The sequence below is a fragment of the Salvia hispanica genome, chromosome 5, assembly GCF_029641045.1.
Source record: "Salvia hispanica isolate PSC_SH4W2 chromosome 5, Shi_PSC_v1, whole genome shotgun sequence".
In the NCBI taxonomy this organism is placed as follows: Eukaryota; Viridiplantae; Streptophyta; class Magnoliopsida; order Lamiales; family Lamiaceae; genus Salvia; species Salvia hispanica.
This window is the reverse complement of record NC_142696.1, coordinates 42995992-43008643: the sequence shown is the minus strand read 5'-3', so window position 1 is coordinate 43008643 and position 12652 is coordinate 42995992. Positions and strand designations below refer to the sequence as shown.

The following is a 12652-nucleotide window of genomic DNA, read 5'->3' as shown; positions in this document are numbered from 1 at the left end:
CAGTTTATGGATTATTCGAGTTAAAATTTTATCGAATTATGAATTTTCAAGTATAACCTTAACATTCAATTTCAAGCTAGTCAACAGATTAATTGGAATGAAGACTAAATTTGAAATTAATGTGTAAATTTTATTTATAAACATATAAATAATATAAAATAATAATGATAGTAGCAAATATAAACAAAAAAACAAACTTAGTTGCTCCATCACTTCTTTAAGTACAAATTTATAATAATATAGTACGTATATATTGCGAAATGATATGCGAGCATCATCTATTACATAAAAAGTTCCTCCACATCTTCTTTAATTACAAAATTATGTAATGGAGTACATCAAAATTCATGTAGTTCGCTATCAATATTACTGATCGGGAACAGAGAGTCTAAAATAGTCTCTCACCAACCAGGAACTTAAACTTGCCTATTCTTACACTTTTTATAATAATGTGAACTTGAACCATTAGGTTCATTGCGAAATGGTATCCAACACTCTCTGCAAACTAATCCAAATTTAATTTTTACTAATTCCATCCACGATCAAATTTTTCTTTGCGGCCTAATATCAAAGTCAAATATCTGCACAAATTAATAGTATACGTTTATACGTTAAATTGAGTGGTTGAACGGCGACCCTGTGAATTTATTTTCAAACCAAAAAAAATCTCAACGAAATTTGTAAAATTAATTAATTGATGGTAAGACTTTCGAGAGTGCTTTCTTTTGGCAAATCACTTATAAGTACTCCATTATTTATTCAAAGACGTCAACATCAGCCGCAAATCATTTTATCATTACTAACTTTTTTTATCATTATTAACTTAAGCACGCAAACGACAAGGTTGAAGATCACAAAGAACAAAATAAAAGGATAAGAGCATCCGCAACGCTGCCTCGTTGCGGACTCGATCTCATCTCGACGAGACGAGACGGCATCGAGACAGCGTTGCGGCTCCCGTCTCGTCTCGACGAGACGAGATGTCTCGACGCCCAACGCGTCCCGGCGAGGCAAGTCTCGAGGTCGCGAGACACGCGCCCGGCGCCACGTGGCGCGCGCGGGCTGGTGGCGTGACGTCCACTCGCCGACCCGCGAGTGGGCGTCGGATTTATGACGTCATAATTCAATTTTTTTTTTTTAAAATCAGACTTTTCAAAAAAAAAAAAAAAAAAAAACTAAAAAAAAAAACGGTAATATTTTAATTTTTAATTTTTTTTTTTTTATATATTCTATATATACTCTTCTCCATTCTCCATATTACACACAAACACACATTTATCCTCTCATCTCTCTTTCTTTCCTCTCGAATCACTTCTATAAAATCATTCCTTTATTTTTTTCTTCTCCTAAATTTAATCAATTATGGATCCATTTGAGCAAATGCGTCGAATAATGGAAGAATCGCTAGAAGCAGATCGACGTAGGGAGCAGGAAGCCGCCGCGCCTCCTAGGCAACGCCGGACATACATCCACCGTAAACGGGAGGAAGCCGCCGCAAGGTTGGAACGTGATTACTTCAGTCCGAACCCGGTGTGGGGAGATATCTACTTCCGTCGCCGTTTCCGTATGTCACGCCCGCTCTTTTTGCATATCGCGAATACATTGGCGGCACGGGAAGAGTTCTTCAGGGAAGGGTTCGACGTTGTTGGTCGTCCTAGCCACACGACGCTCCAGAAATGTACTGCGGCGATCCGTCAGCTTGCTACTGGACAAACGGCGGATGCGTTCGACGAATACCTGCACGTCGGAGAATCCACTGGGCGACTTTGTTTGTTGAACTTCTGCAAAGGCGTCCGGGCAGCCTTCACCGCCGAATTTCTGAAAAAGCCAACCACCGCAGATTGTCAGTTTCTGCTCCGTCTTCACGAACACGTGCACGGATTCCCCGGGATGCTCGGGAGTGTCGATTGCATGCATTGGCAATGGAAGAATTGCCCTGTGGCGTTGAAGGGGTCATACACGAGCGGCCACAAAGGCACCCACCCCACCGTTATACTCGAGGCCGTCGCCGACTACCGGCTATGGATTTGGCATGCGTATTTCGGGGTCCCCGGCTCGAACAACGACATCAACGTGCTCAACAACTCCGACCTCTTCGCTGAAGTTCTGAATGGTAAAGCGCCGGCCATCAACTTCGTCGCTAACAATCGCCAGTATAAAATGGGGTACTATCTTGCCGACGGCATCTATCCGAAGTGGCCAACCTTCGTGAAGACGTTCAACAGGCCTACGGACGAAAAGCAGTCTCTTTTTGCGCAGAAGCAAGAGTCTGCTCGCAAGGATGTGGAGAGAGCGTTCGGGGTTCTCCAAGCTCGATGGAACATTATCAAAGCCCCGGCTTGACAGTGGTTTATAGAGAATATGGTCGACATCATGTATACGTGCATAATCTTGCACAACATGATTGTCGCCGACGAAGGACCTGAGGCGGGAAATTGGTTCGACCTTGAAACCCCGGGAAGCTCAACCGCAAGTAGTCCGCCTCGAACGGGAGTGCATCCGTCTTTGCAAGAGCGGTTGTCTATTCGGGCAAGGACACGTGATTCTACCGCCCACGCCCAACTCCAGGAGGATCTAATGGAGCACATTTGGGCAAAATTTGGCAACCAGTAGATGATCGTCACTAGAGAACTCCTTCTTCTGCTTCTTTGCCTCCATTTTTTTTTATTTGAGTTTAAGTGTGCAATTTGTAATTTCTAGTTTTTTAATTATGTCTTTTTTATTTTTTTATGTATTTTAAATTGTAATTTTATTTTATTTATAATGAAGTGTGTTTTTTATTAATTGAATTTGTTGGAATTAAAAATAAAAAATGAAATTGAATGAATAGTTAAGAGATGGTTAAGAGATGGTTAAGAGATGGAGGGTTGCAGGTGCTGTCTCTTAGTTAAGAGATGAGCTGAAAAGTACAATGGGGCCCATGAATAGTGAAGAGATGAGACGGTTAAGAGACGGATAAGAGATAGCGTTGCGGATGGCCTAAGTGCATCCCCCCAAATTTTCAGAACAAGACAATAGCAATGTGCAATTTGCCAACAGACAAGAAAAAAGGATATATACCCAAAACTTGTCAGCATGAGTCATTTACTGTGAAAGTCGACCAACGTATAAGATATCGAAATGAGAAGAAGAAAACGTGCTACATATTCATGTTTATCAAAAAAACAACACATAGCTCTATCTGCAGATAGTCATCCTAATTGAATCTCTACACAAATCATGCCAGTGACAATTGCGGTATTTTTCTTGATCAGGATGGACAACAATGACATCATGTTCTCGTACACATACTTAGCCACCTCCAGATTTAAGTGTATTACTCAGCCTGTACAGTTATCAAGATAAATATGTCAAGCAATTGATCAAAAGGGATGCAAATTACTCATAGTGCATCATACTATTGGTGTAAAAGATGCCGGTTCAGTTCATTAAAGGAAAAACACGTGTCTCCCTTTTTTACATTGAACCATTATTTCTGAAGAAACATATTTTTATATGATCAAAGCAGGGAATAATAGAGCTTGCTAGTAATAGAATCACATGTTGTAGTTAATAGAGCTTACCAGTCCAAGCCCTCAAAAAGGCCTTCTCCTTTTATAGCAGAGGTTTTGAAAATAGACCATTGCCGGTTCTTAATCTTGTGCAGTTCCAAGGCTTCAGTAATTGCAGCATCATCAAGTGCCCCGGGAAGATCCTGCATGTCAGGTAATGAACATGGATTCAGTGGTTTGTCAAGAAGTTTACATGCATAATTCATAATTACGTTTTGCAATGGTGCTGTGTTCAACCAGAAATTTCATATAATTATCGACAAATCTTAAGCATACTGAGACACTAGATTAAGCAGTCAGTTGAGAACACCTGTTTATTTGCAAATAAGAGGACGACAGCACCTTTAAGCTCCTCCTCCTGTCAATACCCCATAATAGTGCAATTAATTTTCAAATAATGAAGGACGTCAAAGGTAAAACAGAGACCCATGAAAAGATGATAAAAGACCAGTATACCTCAACTAAGAGAGTACTCAAAAGAGGGAAAATTAGCAGAGGGAAAAACTGCTACATGGTGATGCATGCTTCAAGAAACTATTTATAGGACTCAAGTAACATGAACACAGACAACAACTTTGACCCTCTAACCCATCAAGCATATAAAAACTGAGGTCTATAAGCAGAACAGTGATTCTTGCTGGATTTCACAGTGCTGGAGAGTGACAAATATAAAGATATACTCCCTCCGTCCACGATTAGGAGTCCCGTTTTCCATTTCGGTCCACCGCGAATAGGAGTCCCGGTTCATTATTACTATAAATGGTAATAGGCCCCACATTCCCCTAACACATTCCACTCATATTTCATTTAAAATTAAAACATATAACTGGGACCCATATTCCACTACTTTTTTCCACCCACTTTTCTTAACATTTCTTAAAATCTGTGCCGAAAAGAAATGGGACTCCTAATGGTGGACGGAGGGAGTACCAAATTTTAACTCAATCATTTTAATATAATAAAGCAAGAAGAACCTCTAGTATTGCATGGAATTCTTCTTTGGCAATCACCAGCCTATCTGTATCACTTGAATCAACAACATATATTATAGCTTGAGTGTTGGGGAAGTAGCATCTCCAATATGGCCTGTATTACAAAATAAAGTTGAAGAAGCACAGTGTCAGCCTGAAATAGACTGTGTCATGTATTATCACGGGTATTTAAATCAACAGCCTAAATGAAGACATGTAAGGCGAAGATGACTGAAGTTTCAGAAAAAGTAAGACCGTATCCCCAGAAGATATATTGGATAACTGTAAGTGCACAAATATTTCTGAAAGGATATAACCAGACATCTGAAGCATATTTATTTTATTCTAGATTGTCCTCAAGAGACTCTTAAGGATCAAATTATAATTCATGTTTATTTTATGCCCACCTTATAGCTATCTGAATTCTGATAATACAAAACTACAAGTTATTATAAAGGTGTTGGTCACAAAATAAGGTACATGCCCATTTAACATCCATATGAGTTTGAAATCCAAGTAACAATAGATAAGACCAAGGCATAAAGAGGAGGGAATTTAGACAAGAATCTTGGTAAGATAAATGGATTTAACTAATGCTTCTCTCTTAAGTTTTTTCTAGATATTTGAAATCAGCAGATAGAGCAAAAGGAAGCAACACGCATGATAGACCACAATGTACATACTATCAAGTATCAATTTCTCATCAGTGAAAGGAAATATATCCCCATTTTACAGAATATTAAGTTTGAGCATTTATCAAAAGCCTGATACTAAAATGAGGTATTACACTGAGTTCAGTAGCAAATTTTATGTATGATTCAAACATTAATATTGGATGATCTCATGGTTGAAACCCACTAATTCGATGCTCCAAAAGAGATTGTCAAACCAACTGAAACTTACTACTAGTATATTTTAATGAATCTTCTCTGAAATGTATCATCTAATGGGGAACTGAAATGAAATCCAAATAATAGTACCAGTCTACCAGAGAGCCATTATTTCATAGTAAATGCTACACATGCAAGTGATGCTAGATTAAGAAGATGAAAACTTATAAACATTGTGTTTATTCTTAAAATTTCTCTGTAACAGGCTATCATTTTTTTTGCTTTTCCTCCTAAATGTTCTGTTTCAGTCAACAAAGTCAAATTGCAAGCTAAAATTTTTTAAAATAGAACTAAAAAATTACAGAGAGGACCAATACAAGTTACCTGATACTTGTCTGGCCACCTGAGATAAGAAAAGCAAAGAGCAGTTAGCTATCATCACCAGAAAGACTTCTAGCAACACAATGTAATGATTGGCCAGAGAGATACAAATAAACATAGCTAAATTCTAAAAAATGCTTGCAGCACAGGTAAAACTATAAGCACAAATAAATACTACAATCAACTACAAAAGATGTAGAAAGATGAAGCTAAATATTATCATGTTCATACATGACCTGGTTTGCGTTCATATTTCACAACTCCTAACTAACTTCTTTTTGCATGCGTAAATTTCACCTTAATACTCTAGTTTCAATGTTTCTTACAAGTCTCCCTATAATCAATGATTAAATTCTATATTTGAACTTCTGTCAAAGTCACAGATCATGAATTCTTTTCTCATGTGATGTCAGGAACATGATAAGTATCTTACATTCTCCAACTGTTCAGAAACACTACAGATCCAAGTATGTATACAACAAAATTTTTATCAAGATATGATGATAAAGAGATTAACATAATCAACTAATGCAAGGAATTTACCTAGATCCCAAACTTGAAACTTTATGTTGTTATACTGCACCGTTTCCACATTGAACCCAATTGCTGCAACAACAACAAATAATGTCAAATTACAATTAGTTTATTTCTTCTCTCCCATAAAGTGGACAATTACGCTTATCATCTCTAGTAATCCATCAAGCGACAGTCCATACAGCAAAATTGTGAAATCCAGAGACCACATCGACTACAAAGCCAATTTGAGACCAGAAAAGAGCTTCGGCTAGAACACTATCCATAAACTACAAGACTTATCTATTAACGCCGATAGCAGTTTAAAATAAAGCAATATGATCAATTATCCAATTATTACACAATGCCCCCATCATTGTAGATTCAATGAACAAATAGAATTTGCGAGCTGCTTACTGGGAATTGTAGATACTACTTCACCCATCTGGAGTCGATCTGCCAAAAACAAACAAAGAAATTAAACAATCAAAGCTAGAATTGATCAGCCGAAGGAGAATAAGGGGGATCCGTACAAAGAATCGTGGTTTTCCCGGCATTGTCAAGGCCGAGAACCAGGATCCGAGCTTCTTTGTTCCCAAACAGCGACGAAAACAGCCGCGTAAATACTATTCCCATTTCCACGCCAATCTGCGCAAAAGGTCAACGAATTGCCCACTCAAATCGGGGGGAGAAATGCAGAAAACAATTAGATCAGATCGAAGAAAATCTCCGTACCCTCAAATACTTCCTGCAAAACAAAAATCACAACAAATCTGAGCCGCGGAGATGGTAAAATGGATCAAACTAGGGATGCAGCAATCGATTACGTGCGGTGAAGAGGAGGGCCTACGACGGAGGAAGAAGACAGTATCAAAAGTGCCGATGCTGAATTATTTGGAGATGCAATCTTGAGCTTTGCGAGCGTGATTGGCGTAGAAGCAACTGATTTTGATTTTCATAACATAAATTTGGTTAGGAACAAAGAATCTGGGAAAGTTCCATGGATTTGTAGAGTGATGAGAGTGTAGATCACGAGGAGGAAGAAAATGAAATCAGCACAAGTAAATGGGCCTTACGCGGGTTGGTCTTACCCGACCCGAACTTTAAATGGGCCTTTTGACGATATCAAATAGGGCCTTGATTAAAAATGTACTATACTTCTGCTAGTACATTACATTTTAATATCTTTCGTCACATTAGATCAGATATGATATATCTCAAGAGGTAGAATGTACATTACATTTTAATTAAATGGATTGAATTTTTTTATTACTTTTAACGTACAAATATAATTTTACGTCTAGCTAATTATATATGCCATGAGTTAGAATGTTCTCGTATAATACAAAGCCCGGTATTGCCAAAGGAATGGAGTACCCCAATTATAGGGCCCACGAGGTGCATTATATTGCTAACTTTTTAAGTTGCTAACTCTGTTAACTTATCAACGCAGTGTATTAAAAATGTCAACACGATGACATTAAAATATCAACATATAATGTCAACACAATATATTGAAATGTTAACAAAATTATATGTGGACATTTTTAATACACTGCGTTGATAGGTTAGCATAGTTAGCAACTTTAGAAATTTAGCAATTGACCACACTCCTAGAACCCACTGTCTACTTCATTACAGAGACATAATATGAACTTGTAATCAATTTCAGTCGAACGAGTTGTTGACATTTTGACCAATTTCCTACTATAATTAATCGAGTAAAAGAAAGACTAAATAGCCAAATTCATCTAATTTTAATTTTAGCCAGCTTGTAAATTATTGGAATATTAACATAATTGCCAAATTAATCAAACATATTATATATGCACATAATAATAATTTAATCTTTCGCGAGAACAGTATTTTGAGAGAGAGAGAAAGTTGTGAAGACGAGCGAATTATAATTATTTGGGGAATAATCATTTAGAATCACGTTCCGCATATTTAGGTGAAAGTAATATGAAAGCTTCAATATTTTATAATTTTCATGTTCACTCCATTTCATATCAATAATTTTCAAAGCTGTTTAATTTACAAAGAGTTACACCCTCTCATCTACTTTCACTAAAACAATTGGCGATGATTAAACATGCGCTATAAATCGATGATTACACATTGATGATTCATCATTAAAGGAATCAATTATGAATTGATATGCAAAGCTAGATATCACTTGCGTTACAAGAAATAAATCGATTGCTTTAACAAATAATTTCATAGGTCAAATATTAAAAGATAAATATCAGTCAGAACTCAGAAGCATTCATTTTTTATGCAAATTTGTAACTCTATTTTCATTAATGATTGATCGTCACATGCCCAACTGGCTTAATGCAACTGATACTGAATATACAGTTTTATCAGTTTTATATAATAATCGAAATAGTCTATGGGCTAAATGCTACTAGTATTTATATACTTGTTGAATTTCACATCATACATAAATAAGACTAACATGCTTTAGTAGTATTTAATTTGTTTGATATGGGAGTATGGATTAATTTATTCTTTTCGGATTATTTAATTTAAATTATTAAATTTTCAGCATATTTTAGAATTTTTAGTGTTGCATATCAATTTGAAAACCTGCAGCAAATTATTCAATTTTAAATTTTTTATGATTTTGCAATCATAGTAAATTTTGATAATGTTCATGATGACATGCATGGACAACTCATTTCAATAATTTTATGTTATAAGGATATACCCAAATGCAGAAGCAATTACTTAGAGTTGGAAAGTTTCGAAAATATGTCAAAATTGGGAGTGTAAATTGAAAATTTTCCTTCAATTGAGGACATAATTATTCTCCGTTCCACTACATCTTAATTTTTTTTGTTTTTTTTTTTATACGTTTTTATTTGAATCCCATTGTTTTAATTGGGACACTAACATTGAAACTGTTTTTTAACATGTACGTGATGTATTTAGAAACACAAATTAACGTTCATAATTAACAAAAAATTGTCTTTTTCTTTTGCGGTGATTGTAAAATTGATGTTATCTAGCAATCGTTTTATTGAGCGTAGAAAGTGTTTCCTTCTTTTTAAAAAGGTTGAAATCACAATTTGATTATACTTAGATTCGATGGAGTGAATGACGAAGAAGTAGTCATGGAACAATCCATGTGGATCTATGTTTGTCTGCGTCGAATTCCCTTCTCAACTTATAAACAATGTTGTTACCACATGACTAAAAGCGACCACTAAAAAAAAAAACATCAAATAGCACCGTAGTTCAACTAGTAAATTCCAAAATCTTCAATGATAAAATAAATTACCAACAGATTAGTTGCGGAGTAATATCAGAACAATTGTTTACTACTAAATTTAGCAGCATGTTATGCTATCTGAATTGTGTAGAGACCTATTTCACAGTTCCTTCTTTTAAAATTTACACGTAAACTATGAAAAATAGTGACTAATTATGGGATATCATAATTATACTTAACGTGATGTTATTCCAGTAATATCACTCTTGGTATTGAATAAAAGCTCTTACAGTAAACTTAGCTTGGTTAGATTTTTGTTAGTTACAAAGCATACTCGCCCACTGGAAATTCAATCCACCAGCCAGCTATGCCTTTATCCGCTAAAAAGCCAATTACTCCTTTCGTCTCGCAATATGAGTCCTATTCAGTTATGACACAAGTTTTTAGAAATATAAAGAAAAGTGAGTTGAATAAGTTAGTGGAACATGAGTCCTACTTACATTTAGTATTAGTTTTGTAGTACTCCCTCCGTCTCGACTAAGATGACACATTGCTTAGCCGACACGGGATTTTAAGAGTTATTGGTTAAAGTATTTAATTGGAGAGAGAGAAGGTGAGTGTAAGTATTAAAGTAGAGAGATAAAGAAATATGGATATTTTAATAGGAGTGAGAAAAAATGGTTGATTGGTTAAAGTATTTAATTGGAGAGAGAAGGTGAGTGTAAGTATTAAATTAGAGAGATAAATAAAGATGGATATTTTAATGGGAGTGAGAAAAAGTGGTTGAGTGTATTAATTGGAGAGAGAAAGTTACCAAAAAAGAAAATGCGTCATCTTAGTTGTGACAAACTAAAAAAGGAAAACGTGTCATCTTAAGGGGGACGGAGGGAGTAATAAATTGTGAGTGGAATAAATTGGTCGAATGTGGGGCCTATAGCCTACTTACTCTTTATGGTAAACGTGAAATATGATTATTATTGTGGAACGGCCAAGATGGCAAAATATGACTTTTATTATGGACGGGGAATTATAATTTTGCTTGTAAAATCGTAATGCCACATAATTAGGAGATGGTAAAGAAGCCTGTAGAGGCAGTCCTACCCTGTTTATTTATAGCAACCATTTAAAATAAAGTTGGATGAAATTGCATCTTCTAATCTTAATTTGCTTTTACTCATGTGAGAGCATGTGATGTGGATATTGTAGCATAAGCCTTTCTGCCGTTACCTCACTACTAACTATAGCTTTGTTAAAACTCATCAATTTTCTTCTCAATTTAATTGATTTTGCAATAAATGAAGATAGGCTAGTAATAAAATATTATATAGAAAAGTCATTTTTTAACTCCACTCATTATTATACCATTTTTTCAAATAAGATTATTCACCTATTTCTTAAGCTCAATATATCCCCTGGATAAATCGTATGGCCAAGAAAACCCATAAAGCAGAATTGAAAAGATTGTAATATTCTATGAAAGCAATTCAAAGAATCTACCCAAGCCATTATTTATACATATATATATCACTTTCACAATAATGTTTAATTATCTGTAGAGTAGGTGTTGTTGCAAAATCATAGTAATTCAAGAAATTCCATAAAATCACAAAATACTGAAAATAAAAGTGTATTCCAGTTATGAATCATTATGAGAAAGAAAGTTAGCTATGATGGGCACAATGATTAGTAGGAACATGGGTGCCACCCCAAACACACACTAAACAGTACACACATTTCACTCTTATAAATGGCATCGTCAAATACAAAACCAGATGCTCAAATCTACATCTGTAACCCTCTCTCTCTATATTCTACTGCCAGATAAGATTTTAATTGTAATTAAAATTATTTAATTACAATGCTACGCCGCCGCATTCCAATCCTCGCGCTCCTCTTCCTCGCCGTGATTCCGGACAACGCCGCCGCCTCGTCGTCCAAGAGCCAGTTCCTGTCGGTGCAGAACGCGGCCAGGGCGGCGCTGCGCCTCCCGCCGCTGGCGTGGGATCGGCGGATGGCACATTTCGCGGCGGCGTACGCCCGGCGGCGGCGCGGCGACTGCGAGCTGCGGCACTCGGGCGGGCCGTACGGAGAGAACATATTCTGGGGCAGCGGCGGAGCGTGGACGGCGGGGCAGGCGGCGGCGGAGTGGGTGGCGGAGCGGCGGGAGTACAGCTACAAGTCGAACTCGTGCGCGGATGGGCGGCAGTGCGGGCATTACACGCAGATCGTGTGGAGGGAGACGACCAGGATGGGCTGCGCCAGAGTCGTGTGCGACCGAGGCAAGGGTGTTTTCGTCATTTGCAACTACAATCCCCCTGGAAATTACGTTGGCCAAAGGCCTTATTGATTAGTACTAACTTTTACGCTTCAAGTTTGTTAGTAGTACATATTTTCGGAGTATCTGTTTTCATTATTTTTTTTTTCTTAGGAAATAACGATTATAATTATTTGTATGCAGAAAGAGACACCATGTTGATATTATGATTAAGTGCATCGTTGTGAGTCTCTTATCCTCAATAGTGGAGTAGTATTAATTTATTTTGTGTTTTTTATTTTGTATAGTGTGTGAATTATTCGTATACATATATGTTGTCTGTGTTGAAAACTACCTTTTTAATCACAAAAAGACCAATTTGTGAGCATCTTTTATAGATTCGTGAATATTTAACCAATCTTAATTTTATTTTTATTCTAATATTAGTGTTAAATAAATTTGATTACTGATAAAAAAAATTTCTAAAAGCTACAACCGGTGAATAAAATAATTAATTATACCTTTTTAAAAAAATTAATTTTCATGTAACTAATAAAATAATTAATTATACCTTTTTAAAAAAATTAATTTTCATGTAACTTATAAATTTGATGAACATTAAGCATCCACAATAGGGGCGGCGCGGCGGCCGCGGCTGGCTACTGTGGCGGAAGCGGGCGGACGCGTCCGCCCTGGAGGCGGACGGATTTTGTGGGGCGGAAGGGCTTTCGCTCCGAAAGCGGCGAGGACGAGCCGGAGGAGAGAGAAACCGCCGCGGCTATCTATTGCACGGCGAAACCGCCGCGGCGGTCGCCGATTTGCTTCTTTTCTTTTTTTTTAAATTTTGAATTTTGAATTTTTTTTTTTTTGCTTATTTTAAAATATAAATTCTAATTGAAATAAAATATACAAAGAATAAAAATAAAGTGAAATGTGGC

At 36.6% G+C, this 12652-nt stretch overlaps 1 protein-coding gene and 1 pseudogene across 2 annotated transcripts; one reads left to right on the top strand and one right to left on the bottom strand.

The window, feature by feature from the left end:
* Positions 1-3055: 3055 nt before the first annotated feature.
* On the bottom strand, positions 3056-7276 carry LOC125190214 (ADP-ribosylation factor 1). 2 transcript variants are annotated; one of them, XM_048087442.2, is made up of 10 exons: positions 7074-7276; positions 6982-6994; positions 6780-6894; positions 6664-6702; positions 6277-6339; positions 5737-5755; positions 4526-4637; positions 3862-3909; positions 3564-3694; positions 3056-3325 (listed from the first exon to the last, which is right to left on the bottom strand). In XM_048087442.2, exons 3-10 carry the CDS (start codon positions 6880-6882, stop codon positions 3292-3294), a joined length of 549 nt encoding a protein of 182 aa, XP_047943399.1. In that variant the 5' UTR covers positions 6883-6894; positions 6982-6994; positions 7074-7276; the 3' UTR covers positions 3056-3291. The 2 variants fall into 2 exon arrangements, with proteins under 2 accessions (XP_047943399.1, XP_047943400.1); XM_048087443.2 differs by having other exon boundaries at positions 6780-6994.
* Positions 7277-11162: 3886 nt separating this feature from the next.
* LOC125190871 (pathogenesis-related protein PR-1 pseudogene) lies at positions 11163-11977 on the top strand (annotated as a pseudogene).
* Positions 11978-12652: the final 675 nt, after the last annotated feature.